The following is a 26,706-nucleotide window of genomic DNA, read 5'->3' as shown; positions in this document are numbered from 1 at the left end:
GGCGTTTCGTAGATTCTCCTGGGCTAAGCGCCCGATTAGTTCCAACGGTCCCCCAGGAGAAGGACATATTTAGCTACATTTCTATTATCGAATTCTCGCTCCTCCCAGCCCTCTCACACCAGGTTGAGAATACCCCGTGGCTGCCTCCCATACAATAGCTCAAACGGGAAGAACCCCATAGAGCTTTGGGGCACTTCTCTCCCTGCAAACATGAGAAAGGGGAGGAGCATTGCCAATGTTTTTGTTCTTGATCTACGAAACGCCTCAGCATCTGTTTTAGGGTCTGATTAAATCTTTCCACTAATCCGTCCGTCTGTGGATGGTAAACTGACGTGCGGATGGAGCGGATTTTGAGCATTTTGTAGACCTCTTGCAGGGTGTCCGCCATAAAGTTAGTCCCCTGGTCCATTAGGATCTCTTTAGGAATCCTACTCTAGCCATAATGTGAACCAATTCTCAGGCGATGATCACGGCATTAGTAGAGCACAGCGGCACCGCCTCGGGATATCGCGTTGTGTAGTCCACCACTACCAATATGTGCATATAACCTGAGTCGGCCGGCAGCAGTGGTCCTATAATGTCCATCGCAATGCGCTCAAAGGGGGTACCAACCAGGGGCAGAGGAACCAGTGGAGCAGGGCGCACTGTGGCCGGTGCTACTCTCTGGCATTTGGGACACCCCATTACATATTTCACCACATCATCGCGCAGTCCCAGCCAGTAAAATCGGGCCAGTATTTGTTCCAAGGTCTTTTCTCAACCCAGGTGGCCGGAAAAAGGGATATCATGAGCTAAACGCAATATTTCAGCGCGAAAACGTTTTGGAACGAGTAACTGGGTTACAGGCTGCCCTGTGCCCGAGGCTTGGGATACTCTATATAGTAGTCGCCTGGACACGATAAAATGGGGAAAAACGAGCGGCCCGGCACCTTCAACTTCCTTCCCCTCAATTGACCAGACCCGTTCCCGGGTGTGTACCAGAGTGGGATCATTATTCTGCTCCCACTCAAGGTCCACATCCCGGTCCCAGGTCAAAGGTATTTCGAGCGGTGGTAGTGTAGCATTTGCCCTTGGGGCCTCAGTGGCCAGCTCCTGTGGATCACATTGAACTCCCACCCCCTTCTTTCGTTTGGTCGGTTCAGAACGCTCTCCCACCAATCCCCATCCTTGTCTTGCTACTGCCAACTCAAGCTTCTCAGCCCTCTGCTCTCGTTTTGTTTTCCGGGGCCGAAATTTGATGGTAAACAGACCTGCTTTCAACAGGAAGATATTGCCAATCTCTCTTCCAGTTGCTGTTTCCCTCTTTTCAGTTGAGGATGGGGTCGATACTGGGCGTAATTCATGGTAGAAAGGCCAGTCCCGACCCAATACTATGGGGTATGGAACCCACCTTGCGACAGCTACAGCTACACGGCATGTCCGACCCTTCACGGTCACTGGTGGTGTAGGTCTTGGTGTCCCAAGATTGCCACAGTTCCCTGAGGCCGCTAAGCCACAATGGTGTGGTTACACCCCGAGTCCACTAAAGAGTGGGTACTCACATTCTCGATCTGAACAGGGACAAGACAAGGTTCCTCCCGACCCCTTGCAGCCTGGGCTTCCCCAGTGAGACAGGGACCCAGGTGTAGCGCCCAGTGATCAGCTGGCCAGGATGACGCTTCGGAGACCCGCTCGAACATGGTCAGGAACGCCTCCGGGTCGTCCTCCGACGTCATCTTTTGTAGCCTGATCTTGGGCGGGGCAACTTCTGCCTCCGTCGGGGCTGAGGCTTTGGCGGCTTGTTGGGCCTGGGCCAGGACCATGGTCTGTGCCGTCTGGCAGAGGGTAACCATCTTGTCTGCCATCACCTGCATATGTGCTGCTTGTTCAGCCTCCCTCTGGGCGTCTCATTCCTCATGTCGACGCTTCATTCCATGTGATGAACATGCTAATACTGTTGTATAGTGAGCAGGTGTTGGATCTGTATAAACGCTTTGCTGTATAATGCATTGAAACCATCCCTGGGATCTCGCTTGAGCCGTCTGTCACAATGCCCTCCTGCAGAAAGCAAACCGATCGTGTTCTTTCAGCTCAATGAATGGGAATGACAACCGCAGTGCAGACGAATGAATCAGTCATGCTGACCATTAGCATTGCTGAATAGATCAATAAATAAAGGAATGTAAAACAAACAATATACATACAAGTCAACAAATCTTTAGGGTTTAACATCATATGCTGAAAAAACTAATTACATAATATGATAAATAGTGAAGAAGGCCACCTGTTTAGATGATAGCATGGAACCATCCAATTCTCCACACAGTGATTACTGTATAATTTCATGGAGCCGTGCAATTCTCCACACAGTGATTACTGTATAATTTCATGGAGCCGTGCAATTCTCCACACAGTAATTACTGTATATTTCACAGTTCTAGATACCCTTGATACAGTGCTTGAGTCATGAAGAATTGCAGTGGATGTACTGTAATGTGTCATTGTACTCTTTTTCATGACAATCTAAAACGGTACTGAAGGTTCTGTTCAGGCTCAGGGGAGTTTTATTCTGCTAATGCGACTTTCATTGCTTGAAGAAATCCTTGATGCTCTGTTAACAATGGCATTTTGAAGTACTTGTCATTTGAAAGCTGAACCCATTTAATTCCTCCTCTGAGAGCTGCAGAACCCTCCCCCGGTCAGGAGTCTAACCACCCTGTTGTTTTTTCAGTAACACTTTCTATGAAGTGCCTATGTGGAGGAGTTTCATTTCTCTTATATAATATAAATCCATGTCTTTTTCTAAACTGCCAGGAACTACGATTTGACAAATAAAAATGGACTTTGCTAAATTGAATTCACAAAAGCCCATGTACAGTAGAGTGAAAGCTGTGCCTTTTATCATTTCTGTTCACATCTCAGCCTATTGACTTCACTGACAACTCAGCCAGCGTCTTCCCTCCTAATTGCATTGCCTGTAGAAAGCTAGTCTTGTAAAGTGCAGAAAAAACAATGTGTGTGAATTATCAATTAAACAATTTAAACACGGAGTCTATGTATTTCATAGAATTATTAATCAAACGCAGTTATGTACTGTAGACACTAATGGAGGAGTGATTGGGTAATTAGAATTGCATCCACATCATTTCAACAATAAAGGCAGGATGAAAATGTTAAGAAGAACCCCCCCACACACACACACACGCTGAGACACACACATGCACACACAAACATACACACGCACACACACACACACACGCACACAGACACACACACCCCGCCCCAGTATGTCAAAAGTATGACAAACATTAGCATAGATAAATTGGCTTAACATTTATTTATTGTTATTTATTTCTTAGCAGATGCCCTTACCCAGGATGACTTACAGTTGTATACAACACATAAAATACATATCAAGAATTGCAGTACAATTAAAAGCAAGATATAAAATACAATCACTTCAGTCCTAATAAGAGCAAAATCAATACATTTTCCTCTCATATGATATTTCCAGTACATTTTCATCCTGAAGAACATAAGAGTAGCTCCTGGACTCAAATTATTGTAACATGACAAATTTGTCCTGACGGAGAATGGCAGATGTTCCATTTTTTTGTCGCTAACAAAACAAACATAATGGAATCTGCCATTTTAAGAACTTCATGCTTTATCTCTGCAGATTGTCAGAGGAATACCCATAGGGAGAACTAGTCCACCCTTAGGGCTGTTCATCTACTACTGTAGAAGCGCTGCTTGTGTGGGAGTTTCTGCATATTCAGCTGATGTACAAAACGCTGAATTAGACACTAGAGCATTTTCTTTCTGCCTAAAACTCTGGCTTACATGCTTGTGAGTCACCCTGAATTCATGTGAATTGACTGAGTCACATCTTAAACAGACACTACCTGTTAATGCCAGTTTAATTAACAGAATTGTTTTCTATTTTCCAAGTGCAGCATCACTGACGCACACAAACGCTAATTAGCATTTTTTGTTCTTGTTATTCTTACAGTGGCTGCTTTAATGAAGTAAACAACCAAGCCTAAATCAGAAACAGAGTGTTAGGAATGTGTTCATACAGGATGCCGCATGTTTAGATAAAGAACCAAATGCCCAATGTTTCTGTATGTTTAACACGCCTTTGTCAAGGAAAAGTGGGCAGCTTGATTTCTCTTTACAAAATAATTGGTGAACAAACTGGTGACCCCTTGCAAACAAGCATCTTAACCACAGTGCAAAAGAGCCAGGCTCATCTCCAGTAAAGAGCCAGGCTCATCTCCAGTAATGGTTTAAGAGCTTTTAACCTCATCTCACTGACAGGGGACAGTAATGGCAGTGTAGCAGCCGACACTGCCCTCTACATTAGCACAGTGATGAAGGATTTATATGGCCCATCATAATTTTATAACTTAGATACATGTTTACCATAGCAGGTGCTTTTGTGTTTTTGAAATGCACATTTCATTCCTATTTCATATGCTGTATGGTAGTGAATGGTGGTGCATGACAGGTAAGATTTTTGGAATGGTTCTGTTAGGCTCAACCACCTTTAATATGAATGTGCTGTGGAAAGGTTTTCTCTGACTGGCGAATCCTCCTCTTCCTGCAGATGGCTTGTGTCCAATGGATTGGGATGGCCTGGTTTGCTGGCCGGGGGGCTCCCCTGGTGAGGTGACCAGAGTGTCCTGCCCATCATACATCTATGATTTCAACCATAAAGGTACTCTTCGCTCGCCTGTGCGATTTTTATTATTCACAGTCGCTTGACGTGACTGGCGTTCCACATTGCTGCATTCCTGTGTTCCAGGCCCCTTCGCTCGCCTGTGTGATTATTTATTATTCACAATTGCTTGATGTGACTGGAGTTCCACATTGCTGTGTTCCTGTGTTCCAGGCTATGCTTACCGAAAGTGCGATGCCAATGGGTCCTGGGAGTTTATGGAGAGCAACCTAACCTGGCCAAATTATTCAGACTGTGCCAAGTTCCTTCACCCTGGCCTGGAAGGGGAAAAAGTAAGTTTAGTTAAAGGAGTTCTATTGAATCCATATGAATTACATTCCCACAGCTCTTGTTATCTTTCCTTGCATTGTTACTTTGTGCACTTTGAATGTGTGGAGGATCATTGGGCATTGATCATTCAACCGCTATTGAACAGTGAATAACCGTAGCTCATAATGCAGAGCTGAATCTACGCCCCATCAGCCTAGCATCTACTTGAACCCTGTTCCTTTCTTTCCAGGGGGATTTCTTTGAACGCCTGTATATTCTGTACACTGTAGGGTATTCAGTGTCATTCAGCTCCCTCATGGTTGCCACTTTCATCATTGGCTATTTCAGGTAAGTGAACTGCTATGCTTGTTCAAGGGAAGTGTGGCATTCTAGAGTAATATGGAACACTCCCAAAGCGCTCAAAAACAGAACTAATGAACATGTCATACTGTAGACATGAATACTGACTATTAATCACCATTCTTTAATAGATGTGTGTGTGGCAAAGTGCCCGCCCCTGTGTGTATTTTGTGTTGTGTGTTAATGTTGGTGTATAGCCATTGGTACACAAGATATAAACGGGTCTGTGTAACATGAGTGTTTAAAATTTATATTTAGGCACGAGGATTGCACAGCACTTCATGTGCAAGTAAAATGTACTACTCCAATCGAATGATTGATTAGCAATCGAGTCTCGGTACAGCTGCATAAAAGCAGCATGTTTTCACTCACTCTGGGTTATGTGTTCGGTGAGTGGAGAACGGGATTGGAGACTGAGGTAATTGTAAAAGATAAGAAAAATAGGAGCTCATCGTGCTTTGTTTAGTGATAGTCTGTTTTGTTTATCTGTTTATTTTGGCTACCAGTGCCGTGTCCTGTGTGTTTGTTACCACTGTTTATTTTCTGTTCTGTTTATTTATTAAATGCTGAGCGAAACTATTCACTCAGCTCCACCAAACTCCACCTCTCTCTGTCATTTATTTCCTGTTTCTGGTCTGACATCACCCACTCCGGCCGTCTTTGTGAAAATGTGTCATACTGTAGACATGTACACTGACTATTAAACGCAGATCTGAACAGTGCAGTATCATACTATAGGTTATCTATAAAGGTATTGTATTCTACTGTATTCTTTTAGGCGGTTTCTTGATTGGGAAAGTCATATAAACAATTTCACAGTTGTAATTCGATTATCTGAACAATACATTATTCCGAACACCCCCTGCTCCCAGTTGGGATACCAGAGGTTTTATTGTTCTCCATCCATTCTGACTTGCATGTAAGTCTCAAATACTGAAATCTTTCAAACCTCATCGAATTTGTGACACCCCATAAACTTGTGTGTTGTATAGAAGGGCAATATTCTATGAGGGTTTTTGCACCACTCAACGTCTGTGTAAACGTCTGCTACGCCATGTTACCAGAACATGATTGTATCGAACCACTTGTGTGGGTATTTCTTATTGTTCCTTTCCTTCCATCCAGAAGGCTACACTGCACCAGAAACTACATCCACATGCACCTGTTTGTATCCTTCATGCTGCGTGCCATCATCATCTTCATCAAAGACAGGGTCGTCCACGCCAGCATCGCTTTGCAGGACTTCGATTCTGCTGCAATGGACGACTATAAAACCCTCTCGCTGGCGCTGGTCCTGAACAAAACACAATATGTGAGTACTGGAGTTAAGAACATGAGGGTACCGGAGAGGGAATATGGGAGTACCGGAGATAGAGAATATGGGAGTACCGGAGAGAGGATATGAGAGTACTGTAAAATTGTAAGCTACTCCGTGGAAATAGAAGCCCAATTCTGTGGTTTTAAATTGGAACTGGCAACTCTGGGAGTGATGCACTCATTTCATAACGGATTTTGACATTTCTGTATTGGAAAATTATCATGAGCTGTGACAGAGAGTCTGGAAGAACAAAGGAGCTATATAATTGAGCATGAAGGCTCACTGCACACAGACAGGAGGGGAGGGTTGAAGCAGCAACAGTCAATTACTGAGGCAAAGAACTGAGCACTTTTATATCCCATTTTAGTATTGAACAGCCTCTGTATAATGTCTGTGAGATTGTCCAAAGAAATAGAACAAATGGTTTAAAAGCATTAGAGCATTAGAATTGTGCTGACACTGATCCTGACCACAGCCAGGTCCCTTGATCCATGCCATAAGCATGCACCTAATAAATATAATATATAAAATATATATATAGATATATATATATATATATATATATATATGATATGCTGCTGTGACTCTGGGAGACCGTCTGGGCAGACAATGCTTGGTTATAGCAATGCAATATATATATATATATATATATATATATATATATATATATATATATTATATAGTTTTATGTGACATGTGAAATGTTCAGTTTTCTATTTCCTGCTCAAACTGCATGTTGTAAACTTGTTTCATCAGTTGCATGTAATTTTTTATGTTACAGAATTTCATAATCATTTTTTTCTGCAGAGAGGTGCCTCCCACATGCATGCACTGACACAGCAAAATAGATAGCTCTTCATCTGTAAAATAATGGACGTTTGTCTTGGCAAACTTGCAAAAAAGAAATTATCCACATAAACAGTTTAGCCTTTGATGTAGCTGCCTGTGGCATATGCAGTATACCTATATCAATCAATCAATCAATCTTTATCTTTCACACATATTTTGGTAAATGGGATTTTAAAGTCCCATCTGTACTTTAAGAAGTCTAAACCTCACATATTGAAAAATAACTTGTGTGATTACAGTGGCGGAATCTCTGGCCTTGCGTGTATAACAATAAAGCTGCTATAATATTTCTTTCTTGCATTTTCTCGCTACAATACAGAAATGTAATGTTAACATACCGCACTAAGATAAGCACTAAAAGGGTTTAAATCCACTGTGCTGATGAGTTGGGAATTGGATCGATGTGTATTGACCTCTTATCGGGCACCCAACAAAGCAAATATTGCACAGTGCTGGAAAAGATACACACAACAAGCAGTTGACATTACTGTAAAGAGATATTGATGGAGCTAATATTTTCTTAAACATCAGCAAGTGTCCTTTCCTCAGAAGATGAGCTGATATGCCCTTATAAAAGTTCCCCACAGTAAAAGCCTAGCAAAGTGTACAGAAGCATAAAGGTTTGATAAAGCATAGAGTATTAATAAACATGATAAACCATGGTAAACTATGTTATAGAATAGCTATGGGAAAACTGGAACAATAGTCGAATAATACCAAGCTAAACTTTTATAAGGGTAACACAAGGGCAGCAGCAATTTGCAATAGCTGAAGCTAAAAAATAAACTGGTTAGAGAGATCACAAATAGAGCAGGGTTACTGGGTTAGGGTTTAATATCGTTTTCATTCTGCAGATTTCAAAAATAATTAAACACAATTCTGTTAAAGTCTTGTTATTTGGTTATTTTCATGGTGCAGTACTTAAGAAAAATGCTGCAATGCTCCCTCTTTATAATTGTATAGTCGACACTCAGTTACAAGACTGTGCCATTTTCCTTCTGCATTATAACAAGAAGGAAAGTGCTGGTGAAATGGCATTACAGGAAGAGGGAGAGCCACGAACGTGCCGTGGTATAGCTTCTTCCACGGTATAAAGGGAGCACAACAGCGTGAAACCTGAATTAAAACAGCCACCAGAGGGACTGAAAATGTATGTTGGCATATTTTATTCAGGGCTGTTTGTATGTTGGCAGATTGGGTGCAAGATTACAGTCCTGCTTTTTATCTACTTCCTTGCCACCAACTACTACTGGATACTGGTAGAGGGACTCTACCTTCACAGTCTCATCTTCATGGCTTTCCTTTCAGACACTGAGTACCTGTGGGGATTCACTTTGATTGGCTGGGGTAAGTCTAGTTTGCCTTCAAATTAATCTAGCACCATGGATTTAAGCAAATCTGTCATGAAACTACCGTACATGCAACTCTCTCTCTCTCTCTCTCTCTGTCTGTCTCACACTTACAACTTGAAATCCACAGCAGCCAGATATGAAGGTAGTTAAAGCGAGTGTATTTGAAAAAGTCAAACAAACATTTGAACCTGACACATGGAAAGAGAGAAAATAAGGTAATGATTTACATGGTGTCTCTACTGTGTATTTATATAGTAGTTACTTGGTAAATACATATGTACTTACACATCATTACAATGTTATTATACATAGTTACAATGTACCTAATGTAAATATTTTGCACATTCTAGCCTTATCCCTAACCCTTTTCTGATACAATCATACTTGCATATATCGTGCAAAAAAAATGTACACATTGTGACTATGCCTGATAACTATTCTCTAACTACACAGTAATTAGAGACAGAATGTAAAGTGTTATGAAAAATAATGCTTTCCAGCTCACCTTGTCAGAGCAGAACATACAGAGTAAATTTCATCAGTGATCTGAGCGAACAGAAACATTCTCGCATTGAGCTGCTCGGAGCAGATTTCATCAGTGATCTGAGCCAACAGAAACATTCTCGCATTGAGCTGCTCGGAGCAGATTTCATCAGTGATCTGAGCCAACAGAAACATTCTCGCATTGAGCTGCTCGGAGCAGATTTCATCAGTGATCTGAGCGAACAGAAACATTCTCGCATTGAGCTGCTCGGAGCAGATTTCATCAGTGATCTGAGCGAACAGAAACATTCTCGCATTGAGCTGCTCGGAGCAGATTTCATCAGTGATCTGAGCGAACAGAAACATTCTCGCATTGAGCTGCTCGGAGCAGATTTCATCAGTGATCTGAGCGAACAGAAACATTCTCGCATTGAGCTGCTCAGTTACTTAACACACCCGGTATAATTGATTTCACACCATGTGATTGGTGTTGAATTGCTTGCTTTCCACATGGAAATCAATAACCCATGCTCATTTTAAAATGAATGTGTGTGTATGTATGTGTGTGTGTGTGTGTGTGTATGTATATATATATATAATATATTTCTCTTTTTAACTTTCAAGGTTCAACAGCTTTCTTGTTTGCATAAAGAGTTTCAAGCTCTGTAAAGCGAAATAATGCTTTTTAAACACGTGCTCGAATCAAACTGGAGAATGATATGTTTCCAGCTGGCTGGCGCCGTTGCTAGTGGCGTGTTTTATGCTCGATTTGTACATGTCGGATTATTTCAAGCTTCCCAAAGCCCTGACTAGTTTTTCATTTTCACTGCAGGAGTTCCAGCTCTGTTCGTGGCAGCATGGGCAGTTGTCAGGGCAACGGTGGCTGATGCACGGTACGGGTTGAAGGAGCTCCTTTTCCACTTCAGCAGTAGCAGAATGTTCATTAAGATTTTGCAGGTCATGTGTACTGTACTTGACTAAGGGTCCCTGTAACACACCATGCTTCCCTCTCCAGCATTTTCTTATTTTAATGACAATCAGGACAGATCTTGAGAGTGCCACTTTCCTTATGCAGGCGTGACATTCAGCTCAGTTTGAATGTGTTTGAATGTGTGCAAGCCAACCTCATTTCTAAAAGTTTAGCTGAATTCCATTCCTATGTTTTTACAAATTTCTATTCTGCTCGCTGGCTTGGACTAGAGATGGTGTTGCATTTCAGTTATCAAAACAAATCACCCAAAAAGAGCTGCTACAGGCAACTCGGACAGAGCTATATTCACTTTTCAGACTAATGGGGTTTTCAGATGGTTATCATCCTTTCCTTTGCTTTACTTTTTTTACATCCTTTATTATATAAAAAAAAAGAAGTCAGGACTTACTGAAGTTTCTTATAATTTGAAAAGCTGGTGGCAGATACTTCTAAATATGTCAGATCCTGTATTTGACAAGTAGGATTAATTTGATATTTTTAGCTGTGTAGTTTTGGATCTATTCCAGATGCAGCGCCTGTCTCCCTGTGCAGGCTCTGTAGATTCCAGACGCAGCGCCTGTCTCCCTGTGCAGGCTCTGTAGATTCCAGACGCAGCGCCTGTCTCCCTGTGCAGGCTCTGTAGATTCCAGACGCAGCGCCTGTCTCCCTGTGCAGGCTCTGTAGATTCCAGACGCAGCGCCTGTCTCCCTGTGCAGGCTCTGTAGATTCCAGACGCAGCGCCTGTCTCCCTGTGCAGGCTCTGTAGATTCCAGACGCAGCGCCTGTCTCCCTGTGCAGGCTCTGTAGATTCCAGACGCAGCGCCTGTCTCCCTGTGCAGGCTCTGTAGATTCCAGATGCAGCGCCTGTCTCTCTGTGCAGGCTCAGTGATACACTTGCAAACTCATTTGTCACAATGAACAATTCCACTATGTTAAACTAGCTTTGAAGTTATCTATACAGATGGTATACACTTTACATTAAGTGTCTCTAATGACTGTGTATTTACATAGTAGTTACTTAGTAGATACATGTTATTATGTATGATTAGAATGAACCTAATGTGTAATTTTTTTCATGAGCTAGACATAACCCTAACTCTATTTACCCTAAGTACATTGTAAGTATGCATGACAGCATTGCAATTGTGTAAGTACACATGCGTTTACTATGTAAATACACAGTAATTAAAGGCACTTGATTAAGGTTGAAATTAAGGTGTTACCCGATGCAGATGGTGTACACATAACAGCTGTGTATCATCTCATCCCCTCTACACATACAGAGTTTAAACCAGCTGCGGGTCTCAGCTCTCACATTCCCTAGATGAGACACATTAGGGTAAAAGGCTGTTTGATTTTTGAATGGGGGAGAAAACAGTGAAGCTATAAACAGTCATAGGTTACCATGTAAGAACAAGCAAGTTAATTAGAAAATTAAAGAATTTAAAAAAGTGCTAAACCCTCGCAAAGAAGAGCATTTTAAACACTAATGCTTGTTTAGTTAGCAGAGATCAAAGCGAGAGTGTGTGTGTGTGTGAGTCGTGTGTGTGTGTGTGTGTGTGTGTGAGAATGTGTGTGTGGCTGTGCTTTACCTGCAGGGTATTGTGGATCTCAATGCATATGCAGAAGAAGGGGAACATGATTTCAAAGGGATGATTACTGAGTCAGGATTTCCCCCTGCAGTCTCCAGAGAATATACCGTGGACTATGCAGTACAGTACCTACACTTTCTAATCCGATTCGCAACAGTGGAGCTGGGTCGGTAAGGTGGTAACTGGTATTGGTAAATATGAGGCTGCTTCATAGGGCTGCTTTTTCCAGTTACTCTTATTAAGTTGCCTTATATTTCCACTTCTTTCCAGTTAAATGTAAGTACTCAAAGTGTATTTCGAATAGTATTTAGTTTGCAGATTTTTTTACCCTAATGTAATCATTATGGCACAGGGGAAAGAGTGGGATCAATCTGCCCTGTTCACTAAGATTTAACCCACCTCTTATTTAAATACTGTGTGTATTAACTCGAAATAAACAACATCTTCAGTCTTAGGCTGAAGGAACACAAAGGCACTTTTTCAGGAACAGTGGCTTGAAACCTGCTTCCAGGAGACCAGTATTACACAATGAAAAGTAATGTGTCCATCTAAACTGTGTCATTATATTACCGGGACTAGATCATTAAAAACCATTTGCCTTTAAATTTGATTTAATTAAATACTGTTGTTTCATAATGGAGTTTTATGTCCACATTACTGTGGATGTGAAGGTTACTAAATTGATGCCTGAATATTCCTCCCACTAAAGCCAGTGTAATTGAATTGTATTGAAGATGCACTCCTCATTTCTACAGGTGCTGGGAACTAAGTGCTGGCAACCTGAAATGGATTTACCAAGCTCCTATCCTGTTAGCTATCGGGGTAAGTATTTACCAAGCTCCTATCCTGTTAGCTATCTGGGTAAGTATATACCAAGCTCCTATCCTGTTAGCTATCTGGGTAAGTATATACCAAGCTCCTATCCTGTTAGCTATCGGGGTAAGTATTTACCAAGCTCCTATCCTGATAGCTATCGGGGTAAGTATTTACCAAGCTCCTATCCGGATAGCTATCGGGGTAAGTATTTACCAAGCTCCTATCCTGTTAGCTATCGGGGTAAGTATTTACCAAGCTCCTATCCTGTTAGCTATCGGGGTAAGTATTTACCAAGCTCCTATCCTGATAGCTATCGGGGTAAGTATATACCAAGCTCCTATCCTGATAGCTATCGGGGTAAGTATATACCAAGCTCCTATCCTGATAGCTATCGGGGTAAGTATATACCAAGCTCCTATCCTGATAGCTATCGGGGTAAGTATTTACCAAGCTCCTATCCTGTTAGCTATCGGGGTAAGTATTTACCAAGCTCCTATCCTGATAGCTATCGGGGTAAGTATATACCAAGCTCCTATCCTGATAGCTATCGGGGTAAGTATTTACCAAGCTCCTATCCTGATAGCTATCGGGGTAAGTATATACCAAGCTCCTATCCTGTTAGCTATCGGGGTAAGTATTTACCAAGCTCCTATCCTGATAGCTATCGGGGTAAGTATATACCAAGCTCCTATCCTGATAGCTATCGGGGTAAGTATATACCAAGCTCCTATCCTGTTAGCTATCGGGGTAAGTATATACCAAGCTCCTATCCTGATAGCTATCGGGTAAGTATATACCAAGCTCCTATCCTGATAGCTATCTAGGACTATACGATAGCCCCATTCCTGTTATGGTTCGCGGTAGACTATCGATAGCCCCTTATCCTCATCGGGCTATGGTTCCAGGTTAGGACATGGTAATGGGGTAGGCATTAAAAAAGAGCCTTCCATTTAAACTACAATGTTACTTTGATCTGCAGACCGTACAACCACATGTGTGTTCTACAAGGTACTTTATTGGCTCAGCGCATTCTTTTTTCTTTTTCAAGGTATCACCTGCAAATTAATTATATTAATTAACTTAGATTTTAACATTAAATTCTTAAACTCAGTGAACATGATAAAACTTCAATATAAAGCCATACAGACAAATAAAATAAGGGTATGCATTAATAAGTTGTAAAACAGCTAGTTTAATATTACGGAAACTTTTTTTTAGCGGTTGCCTTTGACGATGCTTCCAGTTTGATTTGTAGCTGGACTGGGGTGTTTACGCTTTCAACCTTTGTAGCTTCGAATCCTTATTCGTACTGTGATTGGCTGCAAAGACAACGGGGCTAGCCAGAGATTGGATAATATTTGTTGGATTGTTTTTTACAGTTTCCTAATAACTTAAGATGTAGTTGTTCGTGAATGTTTTAGGGAAGGCAGACAAGCTGTGCAGCAATTTGCTATGTCTTTTTAGGCATTAAATTTAAATTGAATGCGTATTTACTCATTTTTAATGAATAAAAACTGCAGGTAGGTTTAGGGTTATATTGTGCAAAAAACATTTCCACATTAATTACATTCTAACTGTGCTTAATAACTTTGTAATTCTATTTACTAAGTAACTACTATGTAAATACACACTAGTTAGATACACTTCGTGTAATGTCACCAGTAATATTTATTTTGGGTGGTATTTGATAAGATAGACGTACTACAGGTGAACTGGGGTACAGGTATTCTACTCGGGTAAAAGAGAGGAAAGAATGGAGCAAGAGGAAGAACTTGATAAGCTGGAAAAATGTGTGTGTGTTCTGCAGAGCAGGAGGGCGAGGCTAACAACAACATTTAAAAAGCTGCAAGACAACATCCTTATACAAGAGGCTGTGCGGTCCAGTGTTTAAAGAAAAGGGGCTTGTAACCAGCAGGTCCCTGGTTCAAATCCCAGCTCAGCCACTCACTCACTGTGTGTGACCCCGAGCAAGGCACTTGGCCTCCTTGTGCTCTGTCTTTCGGGTGAGAGGTTGTTGTCTTGGATAAAGTTGTCTGCTAAGTAAACAAATAATAACAGAGGCAGAGAGAGTGATGAATCAGCCACAAGAGCACAGAGAATCTGTTAATCCTATTATTATTATTATTATTATGATTTATTTCTGCCAGACTCTGGAAGGTTCATTAACATCTGGTATTAATTCAATGGATCTACCTGATAGGATTAGGTTCCACCTTTCTGTGCTGAACATTGAGGTTTACAGTTTTTTTTTTTTTTTTTTACACAAAAGGTTGAAGTGCACTAGCCTGGGGATGTAATGGAAAATACAATGTAGAAAAGACTTGAAAAGCTTCCAGTGCTTAGTCAGTTTTTGCTCTGTGTGAAATGCACAGCATTTAGAAATTTTAATCGTTTTTAATGTGTTATTATTTTTTTTTTACTTAAAAATTGCAGATTTATGTTAGCGCAACAAGCTGTCAAAGGCCATGTTTGCAAAATGCATTTTAGAGTCATCAGAATATATAATTGCTGGCTTATAAAAAAGCCTACATTCATTTGGGTCTGATAATTGTGACTTTTCACAAATAACTCATCACAGCAATCATCTGATGTCAGGCAAATAAGGTTTACTGAGCTTCCTGGTTATGCTGGCTATTAAAAACTAAACTTTTGACCCTTTGGAATCATTTAAAAAAAAAACAATAATAATAATAATAATAATATGGACATTGCTGTGTCATCTATCAACAGTAAAAACAGGCAATGTAATATAAACAGCAGCTAAATCATCTTTTCTTCTATTCTGTTTTCTACAAGGTGACAGAAAATCCACTTTCCATATATATTTGATCTATGCTTTATGCTATAAATGTTATGGATGTGTTATCAATATCAGATCATCTAGCTTGGTCTGTTGATCCATTTGAGAAATGTGTCAGCATTCTTAACCCCCAGCCACCTTCTGTTGAATGGTTTGAACAGAATCTTTTGTCTTAACACAAGAAAATTAAAACAGAATGAGGTATTTCTTTATAAATAAGGTAATAAAGGAATATTTCATTTTAATAAAACAAAATACAAATTACGAGACAGAGAAACACTGCAGGTTACTGCATGGAATGGGTTTTACTACATTGCTGAGGAATGAAATTAACTGTTCAGCATACCATAGAGCACTGCTACTGTGCGAGTGACAGTGTTTCCAGCGTGGAACTGGTCTGGAGAACACTGTGACTGGTGTGAGTGACCAGTCTTTCTAACTGACGAGAGTTTTCAGTGCATAACTGGTCTGCAGAACATTGTGACTGTGTGAGTGACCAGTCTTCCTTGTTTGTTTTTTTAGCTGAATTTCATCTTGTTCCTGAACATTGTTCGGGTTCTGGCCACAAAAATACGGGAAACAAATGCTGGAAGATACGACACGAGGAAACAGTACAGGTAACAATAGAAAACTGTAACACTTATGTGAAAAGTACTTTGAAAGATTCTATGACTGTGTATTTAAATGTCTCTCAATGTATCCTTTAGGGCACATCCATGTGTTAATGTTATAATAGTACGTATCTATGTTACATGAATTACACATGTATAGAATATGTACTATATTTAGACATGAATTAGAATTGGGATTGGGAATCTTTATGTTAACCTTTTCTGATACAATTGTAAAAAGATGTACACATTAAGTACATTGTAACTATGCGTGATAATATTGATTTCCTATGTAACTGCTCTGTAAATACACAGTAATTAGAAAAACTTCATGGAAAGTGCGACTTTAGACTTTAGAATCATAAAAAAGATTTTGTTCTATAACTAAACAACTGATACTATGATTTATCTATATATATATATATATATATATATATATATATATATATAGATATAGATATATATATATATAGATATATATATATAGATATATATCTTTATCTCTCCCTTACCGCAGGAAGCTCGCAAAATCAACTCTTGTCCTGGTGCTGGTGTTTGGGGTGCACTACATTGTCTTTGTGGGAATGCCACACACTTTCAATGGGATGGGATGGGAGGTGCGGATGTACTGTGAGCTTTTCTTCAACTCCTTTCAGGTAACATACAAGAACATGTGATCAATCAATCAATCAATCAAAACCTTTATTTATGTAGACACTTCACTTGAGAGCGAATTCTCATTTACAGTGACGACCTGGCAAGAGGCTTCCACCCCCACAGCACACAACACCAAACACAATCACTAAGCAGTTAGAAAGAGCAGTGTGCAACGAGTCGACCCTACGGCTAAAATCAACCTCAGCTGTGAACCTGTGTACAGTTTCAGAGCCTGTCACATTGTGTAATGTCTGCCAGAGAAGCATTGGTTAGTGCTGAGTGCCCCTCAGTTAATAAACGATTTGATAACGTGGTTAATCTGTCTATCAGTCTGCCACAATCTGCATGGTGAATGCAATAACTGCCTCAAATTTCTCTGAATTCTTTGATTTGTATTGAGAGAGGACAGCATGTGTGAAAATGCAATTAGCTGTGCTTGGAACAAATGAGGTTGCCACTTTGAGCTCTTTCGTTTAATATAATTAATCCTTTTAATGCATTAGCTTTCCGTCTTTTAAAAAGGCAGCAGGGAGATTCAGAGACAGGAAGCTGCAGTGAAAGCACTAATGCACATGTTTGTTATGCCTCAAAATAAACAAAAACAGGGAAACCGAGAATCAGAGTACACAAACACAGCAACAGAGAACCAGAGATACAAAAGCACAGCAACAGAGAACCGGAGAAAAAAAAAAACAAGGCAACAGAGAACCAGAGAAACAAAAACACAGCAACAGAGAACCAGATACAAAAACACAGCAACAGAGAACCAGAGATACAAAAACACAGCAACAGAGAACCAGAGATACAAAAACACAGCAACAGAGAAACAGAGATACAAAAACACAGCAACAGAGAACCAGAGATATAAAAACACAGGAACAGAGAACCAGAGTACACAAACACAGCAACAGAGAACCAGAGATACAAAAACACAGCAACAGAGAACCAGAGATATAAAAGCACAGCAACAGAGAACCAGAGATATAAAAGCACAGCAACAGAGAACCAGAGATAAAAGCACAGCAACAGAGAACCAGAGATATAAAAGCACAGCAACAGAGAACCAGAGATACAAAAACACAGCAACAGAGAACCAGAGATACAAAAACACAGCAACAGAGAACCAGAGATACAAAAACACAGGAACAGAGAACCAGATATAAAAGCACAGCAACAGAGAACCAGAGTACAAAACACGGGAACAGAGAACCGGAGTGTGGCAGAGCAAAGCTCTGCCCTTTAAATTGGCAGGGATGGGGTTAACTTCCCCTACCTGCCTGGGTTTATTATGTTCAGGTGGCTGGGGTTGATTAGTTTAGGTTGATTAACGATCAATCAGCGCCCAGCCACCTGATATAAAAGGAGGCCTCTGCTTCTCATTTGGGAAGAGGGAGCTGAGGAAGCAGGTTGGTTTTTTTTTTGGTTGCTTGGAAAGTTTGAATCCAGTGAAGGCATTGCCCAGCCTGGAAATTGTTATTTTTGTAAGTTTTGCTTTTTGTCTTTCTTTGTGTTGAAATTGCTTTGTTTTGGCCCTTGTGCCCTTTCATTTTTGTGTTTATTTATAATAAAATAGTTATTTTTTTTGAACTGCAGTCTGTCTCTGGGCCTCTATCCACTCGCCAGCCTGCCACATTTGGTGTCAGCAGTGGGATAGCGCCACCTAGAGGCTCAGAGCAGTATTTTTGTTTTGTTTTGTGGAAATTTTTGGGATAATTTTTTTTTTTTTTTTTTGAAAAAAAAAAAAAAAAAAAATGGGAAAGAGCAGACAGCGGCAAAGGCAGGAAAAGCAGCAGCAGCTGAAGAAATGTAAGCTGCTGCAGCCACCGCTGGAGGACCCGGCCAGCCTCTTCCCCTGGTGTTCCTGGTGTGGGAAGGAGGACCATCGTTGGCGGTCCTGCCCAGACGTGCCACCGGCAAACTGGTGTGGCCGGTGTGAGGAGGACGGCCACAACTGGGCAGGATGCCCCTACAACCAGGCCCAGGAAGAGGTGCCGTGTTCACCCCGGGCATCAGGGGCCACCCCACTACCTCCAGCACCACCACCTTCACCACCGTCCCAGGAGATCTGGGACTGGTTGATGCACCCTGAGGCAGACCTCGTCCACGATCTCCCCATAGTTATCAACACGCTGTGGCGTCGAGATGGGGAGAGGTGGGAACAGTGGGAGGAACAACACCACCCGGCCTCCTTCCCAGAGGTTGCCCTCATGGTGGTTAATTACCTGGCGGTAGACATGGGAGATCCACCGGTCACTCCAATAAAGAGGGGTGAGCCGCCTTCCCGAGAGCCAGAGAGGGGTCAGCCGTCGTCCCCAGAGCCAGAGAGGGGGGAGGATCTGCCGTCGCTCCCAGAGCCAGAGAGGGAGGAGGATCTGCCGTCGCTCCCAGAGCCAGAGAGGGGTGAGGAGCTGCCGTCGCTCCCAGAGCCAGAGAGGGGTGAGGAGCTGCCGTCGCTCCCAGAGCCAGAGAGGGGTGAGGAGCTGCCGTCGCTCCCAGAGCCAGAGAGGGAGGAGGAGCCTCCGTCGCTCCCAGAGCCAGAGAGGGAGGAGGAGCCTCCGTCGCTCCCAGAGCCAGAGAGGGAGGAGGATCCGCCGTCGTCCCCAGAGCCAGAGAGGGTGAGGAGCCGCCGCCGCTCCCAGAGCCCGAGAGGGAGGAGCCACCGCCGCCGCTCTCAGAGCCCGAGAGGGAGGGGCCGCCTCCGCCACCAGAGGGAGCCGGGCCGCCGTCGCCGCCTCCGCCACCAGAGGGAGCCGGGCCGCCGTCGCCGCCTCCGCCACCAGAGGGAGCCGGGCCGCCGTCGCCATGCTACCTTGGAGATTCGGGGCCCCCTCAACCAAAGAAGGCTTGGGGGCTCCGACATCAACCCCGCCCACCACCACCCACCATAACAGCCCACCCAAGGGACATAATTGGACTCTTGGGGGGAGGGGGGTGGGGGGAAGGGGGGAGTTGGCTGATTACGGCCGGTGTACGTTGTACATGGGGGGAGGTGTGTGGCAGAGCAAAGCTCTGCCCTTTAAATTGGCAGGGATGGGGTTAACACAGCAACAGAGAAGCAGAGATAAAAGCACAGCAACAGAGAACCAGAGTACACAAACACAGGAACAGAGAACCAGAGATACAAAAACACAGCAACAGAGAACCAGAGATACACAAACACGGGAACAGAGAACCAGAGATACAAAAACACGGGAACAGAGAACCAGAGATACAAAAACACAGGAACAGAGAACCAGAGATACAAAAACACAGGAACAGAGAACCAGAGTACACAAACACGGGAACAGAGAACCAGAGATACACAAACACGGGAACAGAGAACCAGAGATACAAAAACACGGGAACAGAGAACCAGAGATACAAAAACACGGGAACAGAGAACCAGAGATACAAAAACACGGGAACAGAGAACCAGAGTACACAAACACGGGAACAGAGAACCAGAGATACAAAAACACAGGAACAGAGAACCAGAGATACAAAAACACAGCAACAGAGAACCAGAGTACAAAAACATGGGAACAGAGAACCAGAGATATAAAAACACAGCAACAGAGAACCAGAGATATAAAAGCACAGCAACAGAGAGCCAGAGATACAAAAGAATGGGAACAGAGAACCAGAGATACAAAAACACAGGAACAGAGAACCAGATATAAAAGCACAGGAACAGAGAACCAGATATAAAAGCACAGCAACAGAGAACCAGATGTATAAAAGCACAGCAACAGAGAACCAGAGTACACAAACACAGGAACAGAGAACCAGAGTACACAAACACAGGAACAGAGAACCAGAGATACAAAAACACAGCAACAGAGAACCAGAGTACAAAAACACGGGAACAGAGAACCAGAGATACAAAAACACAGGAACAGAGAACCAGAGATACACAAACACAGGAACAGAGAACCAGAGATACAAAAACACAGCAACAGAGAACCAGAGTACACAAACACGGGAACAGAGAACCAGAGATACAAAAACACAGGAACAGAGAACCAGAGTACACAAACACGGGAACAGAAAACCAGAGATACAAAAACACAGGAACAGAGAACCAGAGATACAAAAACACAGGAACAGAGAACCAGATATAAAAGCACAGCAACAGAGAACCAGAGATATAAAAGCACAGCAACAGAGAACCAGAGTACAAAAAATGGGAACAGAGAACCAGAGATACAAAAACACAGCAACAGAGAACCAGAGATACAAAAACACAGCAACAGAGAACCAGAGATACAAAAACACAGCAACAGAGAACCAGAGATACAAAAACACAGCAACAGAGAACCAGAGTACAAAAACACAGCAACAGAGAACCAGAGATACAAAAACACAGCAACAGAGAACCAGAGATACAAAAACACAGCAACAGAGAACCAGAGATACAAAAACACAGGAACAGAGAAACAGAGATACAAAAACACAGCAACAGAGAACCAGATATAAAAGCGCAGCAACAGAGAACCAGAGATATAAAAACACAGGAACAGAGAACCAGAGTACAAAAACACAGCAACAGAGAACCAGAGATACAAAAACACAGGAACAGAGAACCAGATATAAAAGCGCAGCAACAGAGAACCAGAGATATAAAAGCACAGCAACAGAGAACCAGAGATATAAAAGCACAGCAACAGAGAACCAGAGATACAAAAACACAGCAACAGAGAACCAGAGATACAAAAACACAGGAACAGAGAAACAGAGATACAAAAACACAGCAACAGAGAACCAGAGATACAAAAACACAGCAACAGAGAACCAGAGATACAAAAACACAGCAACAGAGAACCAGAGATACAAAAACACAGCAACAGAGAACCAGAGATACAAAAACACAGGAACAGAGAACCAGATATAAAAGCACAGCAACAGAGAACCAGAGATATAAAAGCACAGCAACAGAGAACCAGAGATACAAAAACACAGCAACAGAGAACCAGAGTACAAAAACACAGGAACAGAGAACCAGAGTACAAAAACACAGGAACAGAGAACCAGAGATACAAAAACACAGGAACAGACAACCAGAGATACAAAAACACAGGAACAGACAACCAGAGTACAAAAACACAGGAACAGAGAACCAGAGATACAAAAACACAGCAACAGAGAACCAGAGATACAAAAACACAGCAACAGAGAACCAGAGATAGAAAAGCACAGCAACAGAGAACCAGAGATACAAAAGCACAGCAACAGAGAACCAGAGTACAAAAAATGGGAACAGAGAACCAGAGTATCCCAGTGAGCACAGTTGGATCAATAATCAGGAAGTGGAAGCTGCATCACACCACCCAGGCACTGCCAAGAAAAGGCCATCCCTCAAAACTCAGCGCTCAAACAAGAAGGAGACTTGTGAGAGAAGCCACAGAGAGGCCAACAATCACTTTGAAGGAGCTACAGTGTTCAATGGCTGGGAGTGGAGTAATGGTGCACCAGTCAACCATATCAAGAGCTCTGCATAACACTGGCCTGTATGGGAGGGTGGCAGGAAAGAAGCCGTTACTCAAAAAGTACCATCTGAAAGCACGTCTGGAGTTTGCCAGAAAGCATGAGAGTGACCCAGCTGTGATGTGGGAAAAGGTTTTGTGGTCAGATGAGACCAAGATAGAGCTTTTTGGCCAAAATTCAAAGCGCTATGTGTGGTGCAAACCTATGACTGCCCATGCCTCAAGACACACCATCCCTACAGTGAAGTATGGTGGTGGCACCATCATGCTGTGGGGAGAAGCAGAAGGGACTGGGCATCTTGTTACAATTGAAGAAAGAATGGATGGAGCAAAATATAGGAAGATACTGCAAGAGAATTTGCTTCAGTCTGCTAAAAAACTGAAGCTTGGGAGGAAATTCACCTTTCAGCAGGACAATGATACCAATCACAAGGCCAAAGCAACACTGGAGTTGCTCAAGAACAAAAAGGTGAATGGCCTACTGTGGCTCAGTCAAAGTCCTGATCTCAATCCCATTGAGAATCTGTGGCACTATTTGAAAATTGAGGTCCACAAGCGTCGTCCAACCAATCTGAACAACGTGGAGCAAATCTGCCAAGAAGAATGGGCCAAAATCACTCCGACACTGTGTACAAAGCTGGTGCATAGTTACCCCAAAAGACTTAAAGCTGTTATTGCAGTGAAAGGTGGCTCTACCAAATATTAATGTGTGGGGGTTGAATACTTATGCAAGCAAGATATTTCAGTTTTTAATTTTTCTTGTGTGACGTGAAATGTTCAGTTTTCTATTTCCTGCTCAAACTACGTGTTGTAAACCTGTTTCATCAGTTGCATGTAATTTTTTATGTTACAGAATTTCATAATCCTTTATCTTTTTCTGCAGAGAGGTGCCTCCCACATGCATGCACTGACACAGCAAAATGGACAGCCCTTCATCTGTAAAATAATGGACATTTGTCTTGGCAAACTTGCAAAAAATAAATTATCCACATAAACAGTTTAGCCTTTGATGTAGCTGCCTGTGGCATATGCAGTATACCTATATAATCAATCAATCTTTATTTTATATAGCGCCTTTCATAGTGGACCACCATCACAAAACGCTTTACAAGATGCAGTAAAAACAAGAAAATCCATAATACTTCAAATACAGCGAAATGTATAATACATGATATACAGTAAAAAGAGCAATGCATAATACATTAAATACAGTGGAAAGTACATAATACATGAAATAGTACATTAAATACAGTGGAAAGTGCAGAATACATGAAATAGTACACTAAATACTGTGGAAAGTGCAGAATACATGACAGTAACATAATACATGAAATAGTAACGGCAGCTAATAGCAGATATCAGGCTTAAAGGCATAATATGTGTGTGTGTGTGTGTGGCTCACTAAAAACCCTTTGGATAAAATGATTAGGAAATGCTGGTCATCTTGAACCTTTTACACAAAGTGCAATACCACTCCACTCTCTATTTTACATGGAATTTCATTCATACTCCATTGAGACCTCTGAATATGGCAAGTAAAAAGCAAGCATGAATATGATTTAAAAGATAAATAACTATACTGTTCTGCTGGCCTACATCTGCCACAGCTCTTGGGAATCCAATGGTGCTCATTTCATTTCATATCTTGTTGACCTATATATAACTAGACCTGCTCCATCCCAACATTCATTTTTCAGGGACTTTAAGATTATGGACTGTGGTTCTTCACAGGAACACAGTGAAACCTGTTAATTATACAATGGGCTTCACTACTTTCAGTTTTATGACCCAAGTATCCAAAGTCAGTAGGAAAGCATCAGGTATGACTGACACCTGTTTCATTAGCTATGATTTCCCCCAGCTTGGAAATCTCTGCCCAGCATTTATTTGGGCAGCTGCTGGTCAGAAGTAAAGAATGCATTGAAAATGATCGTATCAAGTAGCTAAGCCTCTGCAGCCTGTTGCACAATGTAACCAGTTTCATGAAGTTTCAATAAGGAACTGCAGATGAACATGTTGCTCTAAAAGGTGAGCATTTTATTTTGTGAGCCCTTGAAAAACAAACGGGACTAAGGAGCAAGCCTACTTGTAAAGTTGCCTGATATTAAAACAACCGTACATAATGTGCACGGCATTCTGTTTCAGGGTTTCTTTGTGTCAGTCATCTATTGCTACTGCAATGGAGAGGTGAGTCATTTTCTTTTCAATATTGAGCATCTCATGAATGCATGCTTCTGGACTTCGTCTTTTGACACTGTATTGAATATTATGTAAATTGCACTGAACGTTCCTGCTGTAGTAATATTAAGGATGCACAGCAGACTCTCACTAAACCAAACCAAACCAGATCGTAATCTGCATCATAATAAATAAATGCTGGTCTGTTCTTTTATATGCATAATAAATGCATGGCTCTTTTGGACTGTGATTAAAACGCTTGCTTGCATTGTGTAAGGTCGTCAGTTTGTGCCCAGCCTCTGCCCTGTTACAAAAGTGCCCTGCTGTAATTGTTTTGCAGTTATAATATCATTTTGCTGTTGAAGTTTGGTTTCTATAAGCTTTTACTCTGAAAGTACATTTCATTTTACAGGTCATTTCAGAATGCCAGGGTTGAGATTAACTGTATTAACTTGCAATATAATTGGACTGATTTTTCAGAGTTTCACATCTGTTCCACTAGATTCCCAAAGCTGCATGTTCCAAATTGTCACTAACACTGATTATTGCTGGGAATAAAAGCACCAATTACAATACAGAAACAAATAATAAAAAAATCTTGAGACTACTTACAAGCTACAGCTGTTTATTTCTGTTTCATTTACATTTGTTTGCATTTTTCCTTTGTGAAGCAAATGATGCTATTGATCTGAACACTGACACTGGCCCTTATTTTTCTACTTGATTGATTGGGGTCAGTGCATCCACACACCAGTATACTGACCCATCTCACCATTGCAGTCTGAACAAGTGAAAGCCTCCCTACATGTTTTAAAATGCTGAGCTTCCTGTTTTTCCAGGTTCAGACAGAAATCAAGAAGATGTGGACCCGCTGGAACCTGGCGCTTGACTGGGAGAGGACCCCGCAGTTCAGCAGCTACCGCTACGGCTCTGTCCTCACCAACCTCAACAACAGCACCAGCAGCCAGTCCCAGCTCACCCGCGCCTCCCGCATGGCTCTCTTCTCCAGCAGGGTGTACAGGAGCGGACCATCCAGAGCCATCAACAGCCACACCACCCTGCCTGGGTACGTGACCAGCAACTCGGACCCGGACAGCATGCCGCCCTCCATCCCAGAGGAGACCGACGGGAACGAGGAGAAACAAGTGGACAACATCTCCCTGAAGGAGCAGCTCCAACCCATGACGATGAGCAGCAGCTGTGGTGGTGAGGATGATGAAGTAGCGCTGTGAGGGCTTCTCCACGTCAGCCCATGGGGCTCTTTAGTCTGTCCGAAACCCCTTCTCCGCTCTTTAGTGTCAGTTTGAGCACTTTGGACTCAGTGGCTAATTGATCTGTTTTTATTTTAGAAATCTGTTTGCTATCTAATGAAAGCACAATCTCTAATCCAGTGTCTCAACAAAGCTCTTGTGTGTAAGGGTAACCTGCTGTCCTACTTTCAGAACGCGGAGGAAATGCACTTTTAGGAGGAACCATGAGTGAATGCATGGAAGAAAGTGCGAATCGATGAAGAGTCAAGCAAGCTTACAGACTTAAGTGTCCCATGTATCCCAAGGATTAGGAAGAATTAAGAAACATCTGTCTCTGGCTTCTCGTTGTGGGGTATCAGTGTGCGCTTGTTCATTGGCTGCGAGCATTAACCAGCCCAAATTGCAAACTGTTTCTGAGCGGGTGAATGCGTGACGCAGTATCGACAAAAGGACATTTTGAAAAAACTTTCAAACGTGTATGAAATGCTTCAGACTAGTTGCTTATTTAAAATAATTGATGTTAAGGGCTGTGTTTGACATTTTCATGTTGGTATGCTAATCCCTACCAATTTTATTTATTGTACTGAACTTTTACACCATAATGCACCAGGGGTATTACAGGACATATGTTCCAATGACACTTTTTGGGGAGTTGCAAATAAAAACAACAATATTTTAACAGAATGTTTCTAAAAAAAAAAAAAAAAAAAGTTTTTATGAATGCCAAATTAATTTTGTATATCTTGATTTATTACTATTATTTGTGGTAGCAGTAGTAGTATCTCTAGCAGTAGTAGTAGTATCTCTAGCAGTAGCAGTAGTAGTAGTATCTCTAGCAGTAGTAGTAGTATCTCTAGCAGTAGCAGTAGTAGTAGTATCTCTAGCAGTAGTAGTAGTAGTATCTCTAGCAGTAGTAGTAGTATCTCTAGCAGTAGCAGTAGTAGTAGTATCTCTAGCAGTAGTAGTATCTCTAGCAGTAGTAGTAGTATCTCTAGCAGTAGTAGTAGTATCTCTAGCAGTAGCAGTAGTAGTAATGCTA

At 41.9% G+C, this 26,706-nt stretch overlaps 1 protein-coding gene across 2 annotated transcripts in view; it reads left to right on the top strand.

The window, feature by feature from the left end:
* Nucleotides 1–26,386, top strand: part of LOC121322795 (parathyroid hormone 2 receptor-like) — a 30,890-nt gene extending 4,504 nt beyond the window's left edge. Inside the window, exons 1-12 of one of the 2 annotated variants that reach the window (XM_041263096.1) lie at nt 4,567–4,699; nt 4,874–4,992; nt 5,220–5,317; nt 6,455–6,641; nt 8,690–8,843; nt 10,164–10,224; nt 12,649–12,715; nt 16,032–16,126; nt 16,638–16,776; nt 24,385–24,426; nt 25,257–25,623; nt 25,860–26,386. In XM_041263096.1, coding sequence (XP_041119030.1) covers nt 4,603–4,699; nt 4,874–4,992; nt 5,220–5,317; nt 6,455–6,641; nt 8,690–8,843; nt 10,164–10,224; nt 12,649–12,715; nt 16,032–16,126; nt 16,638–16,776; nt 24,385–24,426; nt 25,257–25,623; nt 25,860–25,927 — 1,494 coding nt within the window. In that variant the 5' untranslated portion in view covers nt 4,567–4,602 and the 3' untranslated portion in view covers nt 25,928–26,386. Of the gene's footprint in view, nt 1–4,566; nt 4,700–4,873; nt 4,993–5,219; nt 5,318–6,454; nt 6,642–8,689; nt 8,844–10,163; nt 10,225–12,648; nt 12,716–16,031; nt 16,127–16,637; nt 16,777–24,384; nt 24,427–25,256; nt 25,624–25,859 lie in introns of those variants that run through there. The other variant, XM_041263097.1, reaches the window with a different exon arrangement.
* Nucleotides 26,387–26,706: the final 320 nt, after the last annotated feature.

The sequence above is a fragment of the Polyodon spathula genome, chromosome 11 (genome assembly GCF_017654505.1).
Source record: "Polyodon spathula isolate WHYD16114869_AA chromosome 11, ASM1765450v1, whole genome shotgun sequence".
Classification (NCBI taxonomy): domain Eukaryota; kingdom Metazoa; phylum Chordata; class Actinopteri; order Acipenseriformes; family Polyodontidae; genus Polyodon; species Polyodon spathula.
This window is presented reverse-complemented; position numbering and strand designations above follow the sequence as displayed.